This window comes from Acomys russatus, chromosome 9 (assembly GCF_903995435.1).
Source record: "Acomys russatus chromosome 9, mAcoRus1.1, whole genome shotgun sequence".
NCBI lineage: Eukaryota > Metazoa > Chordata > Mammalia > Rodentia > Muridae > Acomys > Acomys russatus.
In genome coordinates, this window is record NC_067145.1 from 38,821,247 (window position 1) to 38,844,055 (window position 22,809).

At 46.6% G+C, this 22,809-nt stretch overlaps 1 protein-coding gene across 1 annotated transcript; it reads right to left on the bottom strand.

The window, feature by feature from the left end:
- Positions 1 to 1,373: 1,373 nt before the first annotated feature.
- Positions 1,374 to 22,134, bottom strand: Map3k8 (mitogen-activated protein kinase kinase kinase 8). Its single transcript, XM_051151166.1, has 8 exons — positions 21,902 to 22,134; positions 18,271 to 18,626; positions 12,094 to 12,261; positions 9,421 to 9,682; positions 8,885 to 8,991; positions 4,473 to 4,625; positions 3,683 to 3,929; positions 1,374 to 2,443 (listed from the first exon to the last, which is right to left on the bottom strand). The coding sequence occupies exons 2-8, from the start codon at positions 18,601 to 18,603 to the stop codon at positions 2,313 to 2,315; spliced, it is 1,401 nt and encodes a 466-aa protein (XP_051007123.1). The 5' UTR covers positions 18,604 to 18,626; positions 21,902 to 22,134; the 3' UTR covers positions 1,374 to 2,312.
- Between the last annotated feature and the right edge of the window lie 675 nt (positions 22,135 to 22,809).

Sequence of the window (22,809 nt, forward strand, 5' to 3'; positions counted from 1 at the left end):
GTGTTCTCCTCCCTCCACTAGGAGTCCTATCTAGTTAGAGGATGTCCTCCTCAGTCTCCAGGACCCCTGCTACTGGGAGTCTCAGCAAGAGTCACCCCCATATCCTCCCAAAAGCCTATGCTGTTACAGGTATCCAGTTTGTCATAGAAGCTTTGTTTATAATAGCTGGAAACCAGAAACAACCTAGATGTCCCTCAACAGAAGAATGGATAAAGAAACTGGTACGTTTACACAGTGGAATACTACTCAGCTATTAAAAACAAGGGAATCACGAAATTTGCAGGCAAATGGATGGACCTAGAAAAGATCATCCTGAGTGAGGTAACCCAGCCCCAGAAAGACACACATGGTATATACTCACTCATAAGCAGATTTTAGCCATTTAACACAGGATAAACATACTACAATTCACAGACGACCCAAAGAAGGTAAGTAACAGGGAGAAGCCAAGAGAGGATGCTTCAATCTCACTCAGAAGGGGAAATAGAAAAGACAGTGAAAGTGGTTGAAGAGAGGGAGGAAGGTAGGAGAGGGAGCGCAGAGAGAAATGAGGGTGTAGACCAGACCTGGGCAGAGCAGAGACAGGAGGACAGAGGGCCTGCAGAGAGAAGAGGAACCATGGAGAATATTGGCTCATTTCTCTCTTCTTTCCCTCCATCTCTGTCCCGGGGGCCACAACATGAGACGCTTCTCGACTGCCACGTCCACTGTGATACACTGCCTCACCATAGGCCTAAAGGCAACAGAGTAAAGTGGCCATGGAGCAAAGCTTCTGAAACCTTGAACAAACAGGCCAGTAAATCTTCCATCTCTGAAAGCCCGGCATGTCGGCATGTTCTCACAGCGCGGGAATGCTGACTGACATACTGAGGCATGCTGCACTATCTGCAACACGTATGGAAAGCTTGCATCTTGTCCACTTGCAGTCTCATGTGACTTCCCATTCAACCATCTTCACTAGAATCTGGTGAGTGTCATTAGCCTTATACAAAAGCAAGCTAGTTATTAGCATGAGCATTCAGGAGTAAATAGCTTTCAAGCTTGCATTCAAGGTGGTATAACTGTATAAACACAAGACACAAGACGGAGTGGAATCCCACTTGCCCCAAATCAGCGCCTCACAGTTGTTGTTCTGTGTCTGTGGACCCAAGCAAGGATGCAGCTCTTATCAACTGCCCATGAAGGCTTCCACAGGGGCAGCGGAGGAGCCAGCGAATGGCAAAGCTTCAGGTGCCTGAGATGCACCATGCCCTCCAACAGCTATCCCAACCCTGTGACCCGGCTGAGAGGTACACGCTCTATAAAAATTAAGACAAAATACTCAGTTTATTTGATTTATTTGACCAGTCACAATGGACTAAACTGTTGGGGGTCCATTTGCATAATGTAAAAATAAACTTTAAATAAGAATTCTCATACTTTACAATGTTAAAATATATGTACATATGTATATATATATGAAAGATTCATTAAGGAACTTGGAATAAAACATACACAGTATGCTATTTTAATATAGAAACACTTTAAAGAAAATAGTCTCATTAATTACAAACATAGAATCACCAAGAATTTACACAAGTTTCCATTTTCTTGAAGGTCACACTTCTCATCCTTTGGGATGTACAGAAATTATGTGGTTTACATAGTTCTATCCACATTTAAAACATCACGTTTTAAATGTCTTAAGCATAGCACGTACAGTAGAGTGTTTCCATAGGAACATAACAGAAACTGTCACTAGTGGCCTGCTGTTGGGTGGCTCTGGGAAAACCGGCCATTTGTAAGACACTAGTCCAGTGTATTGCTATAATACAAAAGTTGTTCTATTGGCCCCAAACACAATGAATGAAAGTTATACTAGGCTTCAAAGAGTTACCACATAATACACACCAGTATATACACAGAGCAGGCCTCCTGACCTGAATGAAGAACCTATGCTTTTTTTTTTTGAACCTATGCTTAAATAAGAACCAACAATTGGAAGTCCACGTGACTATCTTGTGCGGGCCATCTTTAAAACATCCAGCAAAGCACACAATGAATGGAGTTGTCACCAGCAATGCTCCTTCCCTGAGCTGTCCTATCCCTGTCCTGTCCCACCACCTGCGAAATGAGAACCTTGGTCTCTGGGGCATGCCAGAGGGGGCATTCACAAAGGGGGCCCCTGCAGTGACATTCCTGCATCACTAGAGGCCTCCTTAAAAAAAAAAAAAAAAAAAGGTAAAATCCACTATCCAGAGTAGCTGGGTAGAATCTGCAAAACATCCAGGAGAGAAACGTCCATCACTGTTTGTGGCCAGCAAAGCCACCCATCAGCCATATTCCAGGGTTGGTGGCCCCCGAACAATATTGAAGTAGCCAGCCAGGGCTCCGAGGTCTATGTAGAGGGAGCGCTGTCTCCTGAGCACTTCAGACTCCTCAGTGCTGCCCGTGCATGACGAGTCTGCAGAAGCAACGGGAAAACAACGGGAGGAAAGACGGTATAAAGGATACGGTGGCCCAGCAAGTAACAGCTACGAGGTCCTTCTGCTAAGAAACAAGCCCATGGGGCTCAAGAGAGTGCCCCAACTCTGGCTCTGACTCGGGTGGCCTTAAAAACACCGTGGGCTACTTATGGAATAAATAGCACACAGATCACAGGGTTCAAAAGAACTTTTCAGTACCTTGCTTTTCCCACTATAGAGAAATTAGATGAGCATAAAGAAAAACAGGCACTCCATGCTTAATCTCTGAGTTTGGTTGGACCTAAATGAGTGAATAAAAGGTGACTTCTCCAGGCATACTCAGGCTTCTTGGGGGTACATTGACCCTCCTGAGTAGGAAGGATTCACAGCTGGCATAGAGATTTCAAGCAGAAGACCAAATAGCAAGGTGACTTCAGACCTGGTGTTTTCTCTGTGTTTCTAGCCTGAACTATCCCAAAGCCCCTACCCAGCACAGGGCTGCCATTGTCTCCTTGTTTCTAAAGCCAAATGATAGTCTCAGTTTCAAATCAAGAAAATCAGAGGCAACATCTAATGACTGCGCTACCTCGGTTCACACTGAAACCGTGGTAGGTGAGCCAGTGAAGTGTTGTGCCAGCATTCTCGCTCGGTTTCTCAAAGGATACTCAGGCCGTCACTCCCTTGCTGTTTCGGTTTAGGAAGGTATCACTGTGTTGTGCTACAGCCTGGCCAATCTTCCTGTGTTAGCCTCTAGAGAGGTGCCTGGTTCCTCTGTGTGCCTAGTGCATCCATACGTGTGTGTGTGTGTGTGTGTGTGTGTATGCTGTAGGTGATGGAACTCAGGCCTTGTGCATGCCAGCTCTGCTTCCAAGTTACAGCTCCCACATCTGTTTTACGCTTTGCTTCAGGACAGTCTAACGAAGCTGCCCCGGGTAGCCTTGAACTCATTCTGTAGTCCAGGCAGGCCTTGACCTTGCACCTGTTTGTTCCATCATGCCCAGCTTCTTGTCCTTTTGAGGCAAAGTCTCAAGTAGAGGAGACTGGCCTTGAACTTCTACCTGTTCTATCCAAGTGCTGGGATTACAGGGATGTGCCACCATGCCAAGCCTTCCCACCCTACCCGACCCCTGACACATACACAAACACTTCCACGACCATATCAGAGGCCTGCTGTGGACAGAAGAGAGGCCATTAGCTCCACAGGCACGCCCGCACGCACACACAGCAGGGTGCCCTACCAGCAATGTTCTCAGGAAGTTCTAGCTCCTTCCTGCTCAGCAGCCTCTTCCTCTCAAAGAGGGCAGAGTCCAGACTCTGACACCGTGGCTGGTCCTCTCTAGGGGGGTTCAGGGCTTCGTGTTTCAGTAGGTCTGCAGCTCTCGGGCGGTGATTTGGGTTCCTTTCCAGGGCGGCTTCTATCAGCTCCCTCATGCCTGGACTGCAGTCACCAGCAATATCTTCCAGGGGAGGTGCCTGCTTGTGGATCTGCCAACATATCACCTCTGTCAGCATGGATGGCTTAGAGACACATCTTCAAGAGGGAAGGCTAGGAGAGTGACCTATGCCCCAGTGCATGACCCCTAGCAGATACCCTTCAACTTCCTAGAGGCGATTAGCCAGCTTTGGTTTAATGCAGCCAAGAGTACATGCTGGGTATGAACCAGCCGGGACAGCTTCTTGTTGTGGGGTCCAGAGGTGGCTGCAGCAACAGGGACATACTGGCATCTGCCTTCCTCCCACGTTCTATGCCATCAAAGGGAGTTTGAGGGGAGCAGAAAGCAAAATCATTGTATTTTAATTTCAAAAGACATTTAAAAAACATACACAGCCTCCTTGGGCTGACAGAGCATAATGGGATGACTTATTTTTATGTCTGCTCATTCAGTTTCCATTAGAATAGCCTTTCACATCAGTAATGGAATTTGCAACCACCTCTCATGGGTATCAATTCTATTGTCACCCCATCACCTTGGTGTGTTATTGAGATTGTGGTACGCACTGCCCCCAGCCCAGTCAACGCTCACTTACTATGTACAAGTAGGAGGGATAGGCCGATCGAGGGTAGCGCTTCACCCAGGGGGGAGTTCCTGTCTGCATGTGGATGAGCGTGGCTCCAAGGCTGTAGATGTCGGCTTTGGTGGAATGTCCCCTGCACAGGATGACCTCAGGGCTCATGTATATCTGCATGAAACAAGGAAGGCATTTTATCCACTTTTCTTCCCCCTATCCTGTTCTAGGAGGCGCTCCTTTGCATCTGTGGCATTTGCTGCATGTCCTGGCTTTTAGAGGGAAAAAGCCAAGGGAAGTCCCAAAGTGCTCTTAGAGTCAGGATGAGGATGAGGGTATCACTGCACTGTGACAATGAGCAGCTCTTTCCCTGGGCCGAACACACAGCAGAGCTGATAACAAAGGGCCTAGGTTGTTGACTACTGACCCCCACTGACCGGAGCTCTGTAGATGTCCATCTGTTACATAATCTGTCTAGTAAAGCACGGATCTTTGCAGACTTAGGTGAGAATACATACACATAGACTCCTCCCATTTATCATTTAGTTGCCAAAAGGCAGCAGAATCCTCCAGGGTATTTATTTTAGTGACTTAGAAGCAACAGTGTATAAGTTCTGAGACTAAAGCAGGAGGGTTACCACAAGCTCAGGAATAGCCTGGGCTACAGACGGAGACTTTAATCTCCAAAGAAAAAAAATCGAGATAAATAAGTAAACAAAATACAACACAATTTGTATTTGGTTCACAAGTTGTTGATGCTGAGCAACTAGGCCTACTTTCTCTAAGTTTCATGTTTCTAAATTTATGATGGAAAAGAAAAAAGAAAAGAAAACCCTCATCACTACTAATCTGCAGTTAGGGCTGCCATAGACATAATGTGTTAGTATTCTAACAATACAGGTTGGATGGCTCTAACTTAAAGGCACAAAGGGCTCCAAAATCTGAAGCGTTTGAGTAGGGTGACACCACAAGTGGAGAATCCCACATCTGGCTTCATATGACAGACCACAGTAGCACAGCCACCCTGAGCACAGCCTGCTTGCTGTCCTTCGGGTTAGTGAATCCTGTGTCCTTACTTGGGACCATCCTCAGGACATGTCACTGCAACACTAACGCACAAACATCCCAAGATCAAATGAAAGGAAAAAAAAAAAAAATTGAAGAAGAAGGAGAGGGAAGGAAGAAAGTGGAGTAAAGAAAGGACAGGAGGGGAGAGGTCAGCAAGGGAGGGTCTTGACCTCCCCCCCGAAGCCTTTCAGGTACGATGTTCAGCCTGTCTTTAGCTTTAAAAAGCTTTTATACTATCACATGAAAATGAGGAAAGGGTTAGTCTTCTCAAAATTCATTTCTGAGTAAATAAGTAGAAAATTAGTTTACGAAAATGAGGAAATTGCCCAGTTTCCCCACATTCGCCTGCTCAGTTCCTTCCTAAAACACATTTCCTTGCTGGCTTCCTTCTGCCCTCAGCAAGCTGGCTACTCCGAGCCCCACAGTCACCCACTTTCTCTGAAGACAATGCACAGTATGTGTCTCTCGACTGCTTTAATAAACACAATCTCAATTACGGGGTTACAAGTTAAATATTCAACTTTGTATGCTGTGGCCAACAAGGAGTTACATGTCTACCACTTGCCAAGAGAGCAGACTTCCTGTTGAAAATAATCAAATACAATTAAGAAAGTAATGGTATGTGCTTTCTGTCAGTAGAAGATGCCTACCTCCTCTCCCTGTCATACAGAGTTGGGACAAGGCAAACTATACATGTGGACAGTGTCTAAACTCTTATGCCAGCCGGGCCAGCCTGTTTGGAGCGGACAGTGTTAGCCTGCCATGATGACCTGTGTGCAGGCCCTCTGGCACACAGCCAGGAGCTTCCAGCTCAGTGTTTCTTTCTTCCTCCTTAAGCTCCCGAGAGAACCAGAACACGCAGGTCAGAGAGGTCTGCCTTTGGGCTGGCTGCCTGGAAGGCTTGGCTCAGAACCGACAGCACTGCTCCAGAGTTGTCGGCCCTGTGCGCCCCCCCCCCCCCAGGAGTGAGTAAAGTTCTGGGGAACTTGAAGTCCGAGTCAGGGCCTTGTGTTTCATAGCACAAAAGAGAAGACAGCCTACAGGAATGTCGGCATGAACATGTGTGCACATGGTCACTACAGGTTCACTTACAGAAGTTAATACTAGACTCAGAAGAAAGCCAGAACTGTAAAGATAAAAAAAACAAAAACCACAGCAAAGTAATTGCAGTATGTTATTTATATTTCCTACTTCCCCCCCTCTGAAGCATGTAACTTAGAGCCAATAAAGATACATCGGATTAACTTTGGGTATATATTACATGTTACAGTATAACACTCATATTAACAATATAATATTCTGAATATGAATGCAGAGAGCAAGGGAGAGAGGAAGGAAGAGGGGAGAGAGGGGAAGACGGGGGAGAGAGAGACAGAGACAGAGAGACAGAGAGAGGGAGGGAGATGGGGGGATGGGAGGGAGAGGAGCTGAAACAGTCATTGCTTCCCAAAAGCTGTGTGATCTCATTCTAATGAAGAGCTAATCTGCCTGCGGCCTGGCTGGTGATATCTAATTTGCTCTTTAGCATAAGGAGTAAGAGCAGACTTGCTGAACCGTTTTGCATTGGGTCTTCATTATCATTTTCATACTGGCCATAATTAAACTTCTGTTTGAGAACTGTGTAAACAGTACAAGCGAGACAGCTGACAAACACTAGGCCCAGTGTTGTACTGAATACACAGAAATTAGTATCGGCTGAAAATACTTCATCTAAATACTACTCAGGAGCTAGATGGGTGGTACATGCCCCCATAATTCTAGTTAGTACCCAGGAGGCAGTGGCAAGAGGATACTGGGTAATAAGTTCAGCCTAGGCTATGCAGTGCGCTTGAGGCTAGCCTGAGCTATTTCAAACTCAAACAAAGAGAAACTCTATTGATGATGGAGATATGTGACTCTATACCCAGCCATCCCCGTGGAGAATCCCAGACACTCAAGCTTTTCTCCAACATTGCATAACCTTCAACTCGACTGCACTGCCAGGAAGCAAAAGGTATTTTTTTTCCCTCCATAATACCATAAATAGTTTGTTTCTCAAACTGGTTCCAGGGAAAAGGGTGGATGTTCCGGAACTGAGCTCTTGACTAATGCCAAAAATGCTGAAATGCCTTCCAAAGACCATGCCCTGAGTACGAGCAAGACACCCTGAGTAGTGGGAAGCCAACAGTCTTTCATTTAAAAAGCTCCCTGTGACCTCGGCACGGGATGGGGCTGAGGCAGGTGGGTTAAGAAAGAGTTCCAGGTCAGCCTGGGCTGCATGGTGAGTGAGGCCAGTCTCACAGAAATCAAACCAAAACAAAGGAATCATAGGAACACACTCAGACCCAGGAAGGGATTTCCTGTTAGCTTCCTGTTAGCTCTGTGTTAGCTTCGCTTTTGGATTGTGGATTAGTTACATTTTATCGCTATAGCTTCAGGACTCCAGGCTTACGATATCCCTGAACAGAACGCCTTGGTGGCCTTGATGGTCAGTCCTCAGTAAATGCCAACAGCCAGGGCAGGGACAACAAACTGAACCAAGAGTTGGAGTAGCTGTACTTTGGTATCTAATAACATGTTAGTTGTGTTAAAACATTGCTCAGAATTTAGAGCCCAAATCCTCAGACGTTAAGAAGTAAGAAACTAAATCCTTATTCTCTGAGAATTCATTCTGTAACTGTCTTAAAAGAAGAATTCTGAATCCACAAGTTGAGTAGATACCCCTTTTTTGAGAAGCTTGGGGGGAAAAAATATCAGATTTGGGAGTTCACATTGTGGAATACTCAGATACATGTGGGATTTTTTTTTTCATCTTTTATATGTCTGTCTGTCTGATGTGTGCATTCCTGTGTGTGGCACTGCACATGTGTCAGATCCATACATTTCTACCTTGAGGCAGGGTCTCTGAGTCACTGCTGTGTATTCAGGCTATACTCCTGTGAGGTTTGGAGGAGACTCCTGTCTGCCTCTTATCTACCCAGTAGTTATACTGGGACTACCATACTTGGCCCTATGTGGCTTCTCAGGATCTGAACCCAGGTCCTCAGGCTGGTGCAGCAAAGCCTTTAGTCCCTGAACTCGCCAGCTCTTGCATCGCTCTCTAGAATTTTGGATCAGGCACACTCAAAACTGGTCCTCAATTTCAGCACTGGATTGTTTGTAAGTGCTTTGTGTTGAATGTGTAAACACAGCAATAAATAATGTCTGTAAATCATACATATTTAAAGTCTTATCATAAAAACAGCAGAGGAAAAGGGTAAAAAGTAAAATGAGTTCATCCTGGTGACAACGGATGATTTAACGCTGTCATCTTTCCCCCATCTGGGTCCCTTGCCACAGTGTTTCTAGAATATCATTTTTAACAGTGTTCACAGCAACACAATTACCTCTGTTCCTCGGAGGTCCTTGGGGAGATAGACATCTTCAGTCATTTGAACACTCAGGCCAAAGTCTACCAAAACAGCTTTTGTAGACATGAATACAATATTGCTAGCTGCAACAAGAAGGGTTTTTAATATGAGTTAATATGTCCTAACGCAACATGAAAGCATCATCTGGAGCACTGAGTGCCAATCAGAGCAGAAAGAAATGCTTCTGATGATGACATAGGCAGAGCACACCCAGAAAGACATGTAGGTGAGAGGTCAGGTGAAAATCACTTGCGTCTGTCAAGAACCCACCCAGTCTGGGCAGATGCGAGTACTGCCATCAGTAAAGCTCAGGGCGGGGGCTAGGGGTGGGGTAATAAGGAGGGGGCTTGGCATTCTAGGATATAAGCAACTATTGTCAAGCTACTGTTGTTTAAAGAAGGGGGGGAAATAAAGTATGTTTTTCCTGGTTGAAGTTGTGCTTATCTGATTCAGCACTGTAATGTTAATTAGAATACTAGCATGTTATGTCTAAGGCAGAGCCCACTACTCACGTTTAATGTCATGGTGGATCACTTTCTTGGAGTGGAGAAAATCAAGTCCCTTGAGAACGTGCTTTGTCACCCATATAATTTCAAATTCTCTCATGGGCCCACAGCTCTCCAACTTCTCCAGAACAGAGCCCCCCTCGCCTGCTTCCATGAAGAGATGGACAGTATCGCCCCACAGGATGGCGCCATATAACTCAGCAATGTTTTCATGCCGGAAGCAAGCCTGGATTTCCACATCTGATGGCTTAAACTGATCTACAGGGATCTAGCAACACAAAACAAGGACAAGAGTCTAAACGACCTCAGGATGATCAAACAAACACACACCAGACAATATAGATCAACCCCAAAACCAGAAGCCAAAATAACACAAGGACACTCTGATGTATATGACAGGGCACTGTGGCATAAAAAATGTTTGTCACAGACCCGCTTCTACATTATGACCTCTTTAGATATAAAATTTTTAGACATAAAAACCAAGATGGAGAAAAACCTCATTTCATTTAGAGTTTAGGAATCCAAAAGACGTCTAAAATACTGAATGAGCTTTTAAAAAATTCCTACGATAATACACATCATCTCCCTAGAACATTGTATTTTTCAATATTTCACCCTATTGTGTGACAATGTGAAGTCACTGTTCCCTTAATTCATGCTTAAGCCTTTGAGGTAAGTGCTCAGCCATCTCTACATCCCATGAAAACTCAGTCCTCAATCAATAAGAGCTTTGATTATAAAGTATTTGCATGGCAGAGATATTATAAAATGTCTCCAAGTATTATGCAGGGACAAAAGGCAAGTTGTAGAAGTTCAGATATTGTTTTCTAGTGATGATCTGCACATATCTGGAAAAATAAGAACTTCCTAATAGTGATCTCTTAAGGAAGGCAGCCCCACCCATGAGCACCCATCATTTTGAGCCTGTATGGGATTTTTAATTGTATAGTTGACTTTCTTAAGAAAAATACTCTCCTTAAATATTTAAATATTACAAATACTAAAAGAACAACCAACTCACAAAGCCATTCCCTCTTGCTTTTTTGTTTTTTTGTTTGTTTGTTTTTTGAGACAAGGTTTCTCTGTGTAGCCTTGGCTGTCCTAGACTTGCTTTGTAGACTAGGCTGGCCTCGAACTCACAATGATCCATCCACCTCTGCCTCCAGAGTGCTGGGATTAAAGGCCTGTGCCACCACGCCTGGCTCTCCCCATGCTTTTGTAGTAAAATTTAAATACAGGCCATGAGGTCTCTGATTTTTATAAAAGGTCTCTAGAGAATTTAATTTGGAAGGGCCCCTCTAGATATAGATTATCTAGTCAGCCTTTTTTTTTTTTTAAGATGGGATCTCACTATGTAGCCTTGGCTGCCCTGCAACTCTATCCTATGAAGACCAGGTTGTCCTAGAACTGACAGAGATCCACCTGCCCCTGCCTCCCAACTTCTGGGATTAAAGGCTTAGCTCATGAGTAATAATTAAAGAATAAATTAAAGACAACATAGTGTTGGTCTTGTGGTTAGTGTGAGAGACTGAAACCCGGGACCTGGAAACTATTTTTTTTTTTTTATTTTACTTTTTTTTGCTAAATCAAGAGCAAACACTGCAGCCTAGGAGTGTGGCCCAGTAGGAGAGCACTTGCTTAGGGTAAGTGAGGTCCTGGGTTTGATTTCAAGTGCCACAAAAAGAGCAGGAAATACTATTTAACTTCATCACATTTTAAAATGGTGTCAAAGCCAATGAAGTATCCAGTGGGCTTACCAATGCAACTCTCAACTGAAATAGAAATACCTTCCTCTACCAGGAACCCCCTGACTCTTTCTGGTCAATTTGCTGTAAGGGTGCCACCCCCCCATCACAGCATCTAGCAGATCAGCTGATGGTCTCTTTGTTTGGTTGTTGTTCTTAAATGGAACCTCATACAATAGACCTTACTTAGTGTCTAACTCTCTGGGCGTTAGGGTTCTGAGATGTGTCCACACTCTGTGGTCTAGTGTTCCAGAGCCTAAACGTTCACCCGCTGGCATCTGGGACATTCCCAGAAGGCTACTTCAGCAAACAGTGCTGAAATGGGCAGCCGAGAATAGTCACGCACATGGCCACACCTCGCCTGGGTGTAACCAAGCAGTGCAGTTACTGGGTCACTCTGGATGTGGGCATTCTCGGCTGCCAGTCTGTCAGGCAGTCTCCTGAAGCAGCAACACGTTAATGCTAAGCAGCCATTCCTTAACAAGAGATGGGGTCGTTTCAGCAATTGGTTCATCTGAGAATTTAGCTCTATAAATCCGTGGTCCAGAGTAACACCTGTTTTCCTTGTCTCCGTTGCCATAGAACCCTCCCCAGTGGACAGGAGCTGCACCCAGATCTGCTACTCCATCTCAGACAAGCTCTCCCCCACTCCCAGCTACTCCCCCAGGAGATGGCGTTCTCAGAACCATCGCTAAACACACCAAACTGTTCTTTTAATTAGATTCCAAGCTACAAGACACCTAAGTAGAGAGGTAGGAGCCGAATGGTCCCAGGTCACAAGCCACAAGCACCTCCAGAAATGACAGACACTTTGGTGGTAGGAACCTTAGGTAAGTCCCCTGTGTAGGGGTAGAACCTCGAGTCAGGGGGGTGGGGGGAAAGGGGGGTGTCCCAGGTCAGGACACCAGCCACACAGCGTGGATGCACACACCAGTTTACATGCCATCCTCTTCTTCGTCTTCATGTCTTGCGCTAAGTACACTTTTCCAAAGGCTCCCCGAGGAACGAAGTCAGAGCCAATGTTCCTGTAGGTCAGCTTCCAAGGGACGAGAAGAACATCAGAGTTGATTTGGTAGCGACCATTCTGCGGACTGATGACCTGTGAGGAAATACAGATGCTGAGGTGAAGCCCGCCTGGGAGAGGCCATTTCAGAAACATTCTTATGCACAGCACTTTAGTGCAGTGGGGCCAAGTGCAAGTCTGACATTACAGGCTATATTTAGAACGTGAGCAGGAGAGAGAATGCTTGTAGCAGACGCAAGTTCCTGGTCCAGCCTGCTCGTATTTCCAAATGCCTGTGAGTAGTTAGCTACCAAATAGAAGTTGAAAAATCATTTATCTAAGGAGCCTGACGACTGTGACCCAGAGACTGAAAATGAAGGCTGCACCGCAGCCTGGAGGTTGACTTGTTTCTATTAAAATGTGCTAACCTGTCTGTCTGCATAGCTATTACTCACACATGATGCACACAGAGTGCATGGAAATTAACCGAGGCTCGGGGAAGAGGATCACGGAGCCAGTGTGTGATGCCAGAGTCATGAGCTGACAAGGCCACCTAAATAAGGAAGGGCAGCGTTGTTTCCCTGTAAATTCCTCACTCCATTTTACTGTGCACCTGATATGTGCCCTGGGACAAGTTTGGTGCTGAGGAGGCAGCCAAGAGCAGAGATAGGTGGGTCCAGACCAAAGGTTCATGGGCAAAACTTCTAGAATCAGGTCTTGCAACCCAAGTCGGGGTGGGAGTGTTTGCTGCTCGGTGGGAAAGCGCCTGCCTAGTCCACGTGAGGGTCCAGGGGCCTGACGTCCAGCACTGTATACGCTAACATCAAACAAGCATACTTCGATGCAAAGAGCAAAAACAGAAACAAAGCCAGTCTCAGAGATCCATCAAGAGCTGCATCGCAGGAGCAGCGTGGGACCAGACGATGTCCACTGAAGTCCATGATGGTGGACCACTACGGAAATACCAGCACTGGACAGGCAGAGGCAAGAGGATGGTGAGGGCTAGGCCAGTCAGGGCTCCATGGCAATCCTGTCTCAAAAACACTAAATAAATAGATGAAAAGCGAATGGCCTAATCCAAACAAAATGGTAGTCCATAGGGAAGATGGCCTGGGGCATGTGCTTTTAAAAGGTCTAGAGCAATGGTTAACTTTCCTCATGCTGCGACCCTTTAATCCAGTTCCTCATGCTGTGGTGACCTCCAACCCTAAAATTACTTTGTTGCTACTCTGTAACTATAATGTTGCTACCGTTGAGTTGTAATGTAAAGATGTGTAATGTAAGTACCTGATATGGGACCCTGTGTGGTTGTGACCCACAGGCTGAGAACTACTGACCTAATCTGTTCTGAGGGATAGTCTCTCTAACGCCAGCTGTTTCCCCAGTGTGGTTAGTGATAGTGTGTGGCCTGAGAATCACTCCGGGGCTTAGGCTCAAAAGAGTACTGAGCTACTTCAAGAGCTGAAGAGAATGGGGTGCCCCTAAGCCTGTCCCATAGGGGAACAAGCACGTGATCCAAACGTAGGTGCATCTCGGTGTCCACTCACCGTTCTAGGTCTGGACCTGGTGACCAAAGGGCTGTTCACTCAACCTCCACTGTTGCTAATTTAGCTCCACAGACCACGAGCACGTGCTTGCTGTTAGTCAGGGGAGGGCGGGAAGAATAACCCAATACTTGTAAACACACACACACACAAAAATCACCCAGTCTACAGGGTGCTTTTGCTGAGGGGGACCCCAAACAGGTTCTTCCAGGAAGTAGAGAGCATGGTCTTGTCTATTTTAAAATATGATGGCTGTTGATGGGATAACAATCGAGTTGTAATCTGAATAAATTAATTAAGTAAAAAAATATACTGGCTGTTGATGGGATAACAATTGAGTTGTGATCTGAATAAATTAATTAAATAAAAAAAATGTGATGGCTGCCTCTCCAAGTAAGCATTGCTCAGACACCATGATGTAGACTCACTTTTAGACAGAGCTAGGGCCTTGGCAGCACTTGCTTGGGGTCCCTTTCTTGTCTTTCACAGGACACTCTGGTTCACCATCTCAGGGTTTATCCCACATTCACCAAAGTTTCGCTTTGTGCTTTTCCCCAGCTCCACCCCTTTATTCCATGCAAGAGGACAGAGGGCAGGGACAGCCACCACATGCCAAGAGCTAATTGAGGAACAGACGCTACTGCTGGCTTGCACTGTCTCATCAAAGTCTACGGCCATCCTGAGCTAGGCTCTATTTTGATTTCCATTGCACAGCTGAGGCTGGCTTCAAGGGGTGAAGCCACTCTCTAATCACTACCAGAAATTAGGATTCACACACAGGTCTGCCTACCCCCACAGCTGGAGTGCCCACTCTTTGTGTACGAGCCTTTGGGGTTCCAGAAGGCTGTAATTAAAACCGTGCCAGGGGTGCAGACTCGGTTCTTCAAAGCCTCCTGAAGTCACCCAGTGAGGTCCAAGTGCAAGCCAGGGAGCAATTCACAGCGTGTCTAGGTCTTTCCCTAACACCGGGTCTTCTCTGCTTGGAGTTGACATGGATTTTTTATCTTTAATGTCTTCCTTTCTAGGGTCCCCTCTGAACAGCCCTGAACAACTGTGTGCTGCTCGTTTCTGCTAATTTTCTAACTTCCCAAAGTCACTTTCGAGAGCAGACACTAGGCATGTGCTATCTAGTCCCTCACCCACCAGACGAGGGGCAGCACTTGAGAAAATATCTTAACATGCTTTACTGAGTGTGCTTGCTGTGGGATGTGGTTCCTATGAGGCAGAAGAGGTCTTACGCTACACCCATGGAGACAGATTATCCAAAGCAAAGGCTAAGCCGCATCTCTCCTAGCCTCCTACCCTCCTGTCTGTAAGCGGACCTCCACATTCAGGTTCTGGTTGGTAAGACATGTAGTAAGGGTTTCCATTGCAAAGCACACTACATATCAGGCTCTTAATTGAGAGGTCTCGGCCATCACCACTGTTCATCATATATACTTACTGAGGGTGGGAGTGGGGCAAAGAGTAGAATCTAAGGAGAGGGGGCGTGTCAGTGGATATGATTGTTTATAAGAAGAAACCTTCTTATGGCCAGAACTTTACAAATGCAGCACTAGACGCAGTATGCGATGGCTCTTCTTAATGCGCCTGGATAAACCAAGCAGAATATTCCACCAGTATTATGAACTGCCTGGTTGAAACATAAGGTAGAGCTGAACTCTTCAACCCCAAGAGGCCCTGACTCCGTAACTAAGTCCTGAGGGTCGGCACTCTAAATATCGCACCAATAACTTCCTGTGACCGAATCCAGGAAGAGGTGGGGCTGGGGTGGGGGAAGGGATTGTATCCACATACAGTCACCAGGGTTGGATGCTTGGGGACTCATTTTTAAATCGAGTCCCTAGGTCAGTCTCTTGATTTCCTTTCCTTGGGTTTTGTTGGATACTAGTGCAATCTTTAACATGTATTATTTTAAGAGCAGTAGCATGCATATAAATACACACCCGGGAGAAGCATCCAACATGGCCCTGCTTTGGGATATTGTTTTAGTCTGTGGCTCTCCACCCTGCCTAATTAGCTCTACAGCACTGTGGGTGTTGGCTGCTGAACACACCAGGTCTCTATGCCTCTGAGCCTTTGCACATGCTGTTCCTTCACTCGAAACACTCCGCTTCCTTTAGCTGGCTCCAACTTGATGTTTACACCTTGGCATAGGTACCAATGTCCGCTTGGAAGCCTGTGCCGACATCCTCCTCCTCCCTTCCCTTCCTCACACTCATGGCTGTGAGAAATCTTGTCTAAGCATTCCCACGGCTGTCAGGATGTGGATACGTCGTGGCTGAATACAGGGTGTTATGTTACCTGTTCAGGTGCCTCCAGAAGCTCCAGGCAGTGATCTCCCTGTGGCACCGAGACTAGCCTGCTACACTGCTGCTGTCCAGCTGTGTCCAGCAAATGAACGATCAGCTAAATAAAGGTTTCTACCCCTATGTAGGAAGCTTTTATGAACCTATTTTACTACAGACCCAATCTAAGTGGTAGCTAATTCTCTAACGCAGAGACAAAGAAAGGCAAGGTTAGCCCAAAGTACCTAGCTTTGCCAAGTCTGAAGATGGAGGAGGAGAAAAGAAAGATTTCAATTAGACAGCAGATGGGTCCAACAGAAAGCGCCGTGCCAGAATCAATGATGTTCAAAACAAGCCATGCCTGCCAGCACTATGCCAGAGCAGCTCTGACCAATGCATAGGCAATCACTTAGGAGGCACACAGCTGTGACAGATAGCCACACAGTTCCCAGAGGCCCAGTCCACATGCCTGTGGGCTATAATCCCACTCAGCTCTCCATTTTTCCATTCGTTTTGGTCTTCTTGCCTTATATTTTATATTCTTGAGCATTAAAAACAAACAAACAAACAAACAAAAAAAACCAAATGCTTTATAAGATTCCTAAGACCCCTGTCTTTATGTCTCTTTAATTCTTACATCTCCATCATGGGCTCTTTGGCAAGAAATGAAAGTACTTCACTTGCGCCTTTGCTGGTCAAGTTCTCACTTCCTGCTGGCGACCGTGGTTTCCGGCCCTTTCTGCATTAGCTCTTCTTGTTCCACTCCTACAGAGAAGCAAAAAGCTACTTTTCTCTCCTCGGGGAGGGCAAGCACACCTAAGTGTCTGTATATTTACAAGCAAGAATGCTTAGTACATCAGCACTGTCCTTGCCACTACCCACACGTGCGCTCTTTTGATATGAGCTCCTCTCGCTTTATTCTGGCTGAGGGAATCCGGTATGGCTCCTGCTTCAAACGGTGACTTCCCATATGGAAAATGAAGTCATGCTCTACAGGCTAAGTTTTAGGTCCAACTGTTAAATGCAGTGTGGTAGACCCGCACCAACAGAAGTCACACCCCTAGGCAGAACGTGAGCTTGCTTCGTACTGAGCCAAACACAATTGGCTAGTAGCAAAACAACTCACTATGTAGCTGACCTAAATTGCTGTGCTTCTTTTCATTAAATGAATGTGAGATTATTATTATTATTATTACTACTACTACTACTACTACTATTATTATTACTATTGTTATTATTATTGACTTTGTCCAGACTCAGGTTCTTTGGTAGCAGGTCCCCCCAGCATGGGCCATGCAGCCATTTGTACCCACCAAGGGAAGGAGAGATGCCTCTATCAACAAGCATGTTTGCAACTTAACACCTACTCTTTTGTATACTGTCCTTTTGACAAAATTAGATCACCTTTTAACCATCGCCCACGTGGCCACCTCTGACACACGAGGGACCTGACAGGATTCCAGACACACCTAAGCACTCCACCTGACCAGCTATTGTGACAACAAAGAGTTGACACAATAGTTCTGGATTATCTGCATACTTGGCGTGACTAAGCAACTCCATCACTGTGGGTCATCACCACTTAAAGGCAGTGAATCTAGGCACAGCTATTTACCACCTATAAGCTGCATTTCTGCAACAGCCAAATTTAACCAAATGTGATAAGAGGAAACAAATAACTCAGTTTTCAAAATTATCAAGACACCATTCCTTCCTGGCTGCTGAACTCCCATTAAGACTCTCTCTGGCCAGGCGTGGTGGCGGCGCACACCTTTAATCCCAGCACTTGGGAGGCAAAGGCAGGTGGATTGCTGTGAGTTCGAGGCCAGCCTGGTCTACAAAGAGAGTCCAGGACAGCCAAGGCTACACAGAGAAACCCTGTCTCGAAAACAAACAAACAACAACAAAAAGACGACTCTCTTTTGTGTGTGTAATGAATGAGCATTTAAGTGAATTGTCAGAACACCACCGTAAGGGTTGAGGGTGTAGTTCAGCAAACAGTGCTTACCCAGCATTCCCAGTCACAGGGAAAGCAACATTTGTTCAGAATCCCTTCCTTATAGAATTACTGCTAAACCATAGTCTACTACAGGGAAGCATTCCCGAGCCTCTTCCTCCTACCTTTAAACACAGAAGTGATTCTTACAAACAACTCCATTCTTTAGGACTTGCCTGTGGCAGCCACTCTAAGCCAAGCTCAGTGCCACTGCCATCCAGTGAAGCCACACCAGCAAAGCTGAACACACAGCACTCACCGGTCAGAAGAAACATACCATATTTAATAGAATTCCAGATTCCTGTGGTCGGTGCCCATAAAAATGCTTTGCGGTATTAGATATATGGTTTGCAAATGCAAGCAGATCCTCCACGGTCCCGTATCTGACAGATGACAGCCAGGGCACCTCCTGGCCACTCCGGAGCAGTGACTCTGAGCGATCTTGGTTTTGATTGCTGTCTGGACACACGGTCATATTGGGCTCGAAAGCTGAGGGATCTTCATTCGCATACAAGTTTTCCATTATGTCTATGACCTCCGACACGTTCAAATGTTGGATTAATAACTCAATTTCTTCCTTCTCGTCACTTCCAGTGCTCATGTACTCCATCACTGTGGTGCCTGCTGGGAAGTCTACAGAAGAGAACACAAACAATTGCCTTCAATATAATGTATTTGCATCGGGAGAGCAAAGGGCTGGGGATCTGCTCCTCCGTGCCTCTGTTCCTAAGGGGGACTCTTCTTTGCTCACACGTGTGAACTCACTGGACAGGGCCAACTTTAAAGGGACCTTAGATAATCTTTAGGCCAGCTCACTTTGCAGGGTGAAACCTGAGCCGTGAAGTGCTCTGCAGTTACTCACTGTGGCATCAGCTCTAGCTACCGAAAACACTCTCGCTCAACACAAACAGTCAACAGCAGTCTGGGGCTCTCTGAAGACCAAGGCTCAAGTTTTCTATAATCGATAAAACCTTGCACAACCTCGTGGTTCCCCCAGAAAGATCAGTGTGTCTTTAAAGAAAAAGTGACTTGAAGGAAAAAGAACTACTTGACTAAAATACAGGAACTAAATTGACAAATGAGCTACATCCCCACAGAGAAGGAAGCCTGTAAAACAGAGTTTAATGGGAGCAAATGAGATGGTAAGACATTGTTAGTGGGAAAAATCTGGTGCGGATACATTATAAGCAGCTCTGGAGAAGGGGGCAGGAGCCTGGGATCCTAGCTGTGCCAGAGATAAACAAGGATGAGAAAGGTGTGACTCACCTGTGAGTCACAGATCCCTCCTGTCACCTGAATTTTTTTTTTTTTTAATAGCACAATGCCCACCATCTTGAAGGTCCCAGAAAGCTAATTTAATGGCTAAATTAATTGGCCTGGAGAGGCTTTAGTAGTAAAAAGAGGCCAAGAAAAGCAACTCTGTTATAAGCAAGTCACAGGTAAAGATCAACTAACTTCACTAGCCAAAGTGACAGTTCAGTCGCACACAATCAGGGGCTATGCTCAGGACACAGAGGTGACAAAAGAGGGCAAGCACTAAGATAAAAAGTGACGCTGGTCCTCTGGGTCTTAAGATAAGATAACTCGGCTGTACTACAAAGGAGAAAAGATAAGAGCACCCAAGAGATCTAAGAGACTTTCAAAGCCTTTCTGACTTAAACTGCTTTGCTCTAGAAAGTATTGCCTCTCTGGAAGGTCCTTCATGTTAACAGCACAGGTACTTGGCATGTGCGGTCCTGCTGGGGGTGTAGGGACAGGCAGCTCCCTGGAGCTCAATGCCCAGCAACTCTAGATGAACCCTCAAGCTCTAGGTTTAATGAAAGACCTGCCTCAAAACGTGTAAATAAATTGAGGGAGCCACCCAATGTTGACTCCTAGTTTCACTTGTACCAGCACATGCATGCACTATGCATGTACACACATGTATATGATATGTATACACACACAAACAAGCACGTGTGCATACATCCCACCAATACACACATGCAAAGGAACAAAATACTCCTATGCCAGAGTTCCTGGAAATTTCCACCTGGGGCCACATGTACACATGATCAGGTCATGTGCCTGATGTACAAAGTGCGTCTGAAGAAGCATCTAGCACCTACCCCACATTAAAGTATTCCTCTCCTTCGGCCGAACCTCACCACCAACCTCTCTGCCTATGAGATACTAGGCCAGTACTCCAAGCTCTGCACATACCTTGATTTCCTCCAGCTGCAAGGTGAGATAATGATAGCACCTACAACCCAGTGAACCGCTCCTGTGCACAGCTTCCCACATCTGTCTGGTGTGGAGCACTGAGATGTAAACCTACCTCACAGATCCCACGCCAGCCTCCTCCCTCATCTGTAAGTGGGATTTGTCTACCTCTTCCCCAGACTTATCTCTGGTAAGTTCTTAAAGACAGTGTCTATGCTGAAGCAAAGGAGGGAAAAGAGCCCAAACCCATGATGATATCGATGCTTGCTGTCACCACACTTAAATCTAGACAACTGTCCAGAGAGGGCTCCTCAGACAACTTACAGCTTGGAGGACGAGTGGGATTCAAGCCCCTGACTTGTCAAGTGATACGGGGAGCTTTGCAAGCTGATCAGAGAACCAGTGAGCTCAGTTTCACAGAAACTGCAACCATAGAATTTACTAGGAAAACAGAAGTTAAAAAACAGTTGCCTTTAAGGTCCCCTGGGGAAAGGGGCCCAAGGCTCCCAAACTGAATTATCAAATAAATGACCCGACCAAATAAACAAATAAAGTTCATGACTCAAAAATGATGGGGGGGGGGAAGGGGGGAGGCAGGGGGAATCCAAACAGTACCAAGTCACTGCAGTGTTCTAGAGAGAACAGTTTGGATTTTTAATCCTGCAGAAAGACTTGAGCAAAATGTGCATTCTTCTCACAAGCTTTACTTAAAGCCTAAGAAATCGCAGACACACACACACACACACACACACACACACACACACACACACACACGAGCGCGCACGTGCATGCACAGCTATATGGGAGCAAGGGGAGAGGACAGAGAGATGGAGGAATGGCTTAGCTCTGAGACTTTCTACAGTGCTTGCTCAATTCCTGAGAGGCTCTTGTCACAAAGATCTGCTGCCAGGCAACCCAGATGCCCCAACAGCCACTGGGACACTGAAAAGCCCTGTGCCCTCCTAGCTCAACTAAACAGACTGCAAGCTAATGGTTCCTGAGCTAACACAAGACCAGTGGCCCTTTCTGTGCATGTGAAGGCACTCAAGTTTGATGACAAATGTGCTCAGTTTAAGATGACAGGCCCAGGACTCAGGGTAAAACTGCTCACCATAAAACCCGTAAGTCCTAGCAGAATGAAGATTTAGTGCAGTTTTAGAGTCAGTTACTGCAAGTGCAGTAAAACACTAGTTTTTTGTTTTGTTTTGTTTTGTTTTGTTTTGTTTTTGGTCATTAAACTTCAAGACATTAACTAGAAATTAACTTAGACTTGATTCAGAAAGCAGCTCTAAAAATCAGAAGCAGGAAAGTACAGTTCTCAGTTGCTTCTACCCACAAAGCCGGAGTCGCCCAGCATGTAAATGCAGACTATAGTCTTGATATTCTGCCTGGCAATTGGGGCATACCTTGCATTACTTCCCATTTCTAAAAAATATTTCCACCACCACCACCCCCCACGCCTCACTGAAACAATCCATTACTCCTCAGGACATATCTCTTAATATATTTTTTCTTCCCTTCCCCTCCATTTTTATCAAAAACTGATTTTTTTCCCCCTTCTGGACTCAAATATGTTTTCCACATTCCCTCCCAGTCCACCACCTGGCCCCTTAAGATAACCAAGCCTTAAGGAGTTCGCATATTGTAAAAGAGCCCAGCAGCACAGCGACCCTTAGTAGGGTTCTTTACCTCCAAGCTACACTCACCCAGGCTCAGCAACCAGAGTACAGCCTTCCAGGCAGCGTCCCCCGAAGGAGACGCGGTGAACTCGGGTCCTCGCGTTCCCCGCCACAGGCCAGGCCGGCATTGACTGATCACCCGGGATCCGGGAAGAAGGAGGAAGGGGGAGGAGCCGCGAGTCCACACCTCCCTCGGCCTTGCGCAAGGTGCTTTCCAGCAGTACCTGCGTGCAGCGGGCTACCCTAGAGTCCCCTGGTGGGAGGTACGCTTCATTTCAGAGTGGGACCCACCACCGCCCGACATACACGCAAGGCACCCCAAACCCTGTTACCTGAGTATTCTGTATGCACGCCTGGAGCTAGGGCTCGGCGGGCAGCGAGTGGCCTGCCTCCGGGAGCCTAGCGTGCAGGCGTCCCGTGGGCGAGCAGCGGACAAGAGGCAGGGGAATCGGTCCCGGGAGGACCGGTGCTTTGCGCGCCCCTGACTCGAGGCTTCTAAACCGGCCCCGGGGCGGCACAGCCGAAGCCAGCCTCCTCCCCGCCTTTTCCATTTCCCCTTTCTCTCCGTAAACAGAAAGAGCCTACCGGCTGGCGGGAGACACAGGAGCCCCCGCGCTGGGAAATTCCGTCCTCCCACCCTCGGGCCCCGGGGCGCGGGGTGGGGATGGAGGCGGGACCGGGCGGGCGGAGCGCGGGTGCAGACCCACCCCGCCCGGGACCAGTGCGCACGTCTAGCGGCCTGAGCGCGTCCTCCAGGCCCGGGCTGCGATTCCACACCTTCCCCCAGTACCGGCCCGGAGGACGCGCGCTCCCAGTTGTTGCGGGAGACTCGTCGGCTGTCTAGTTGCAGGTATTCCGGACGGGTTTCGCCCAGATTCTATTCAGATGCACAGAACTAGGCGGTTAGTCCAAGTCCGCAAACTCCCACTCTAGGC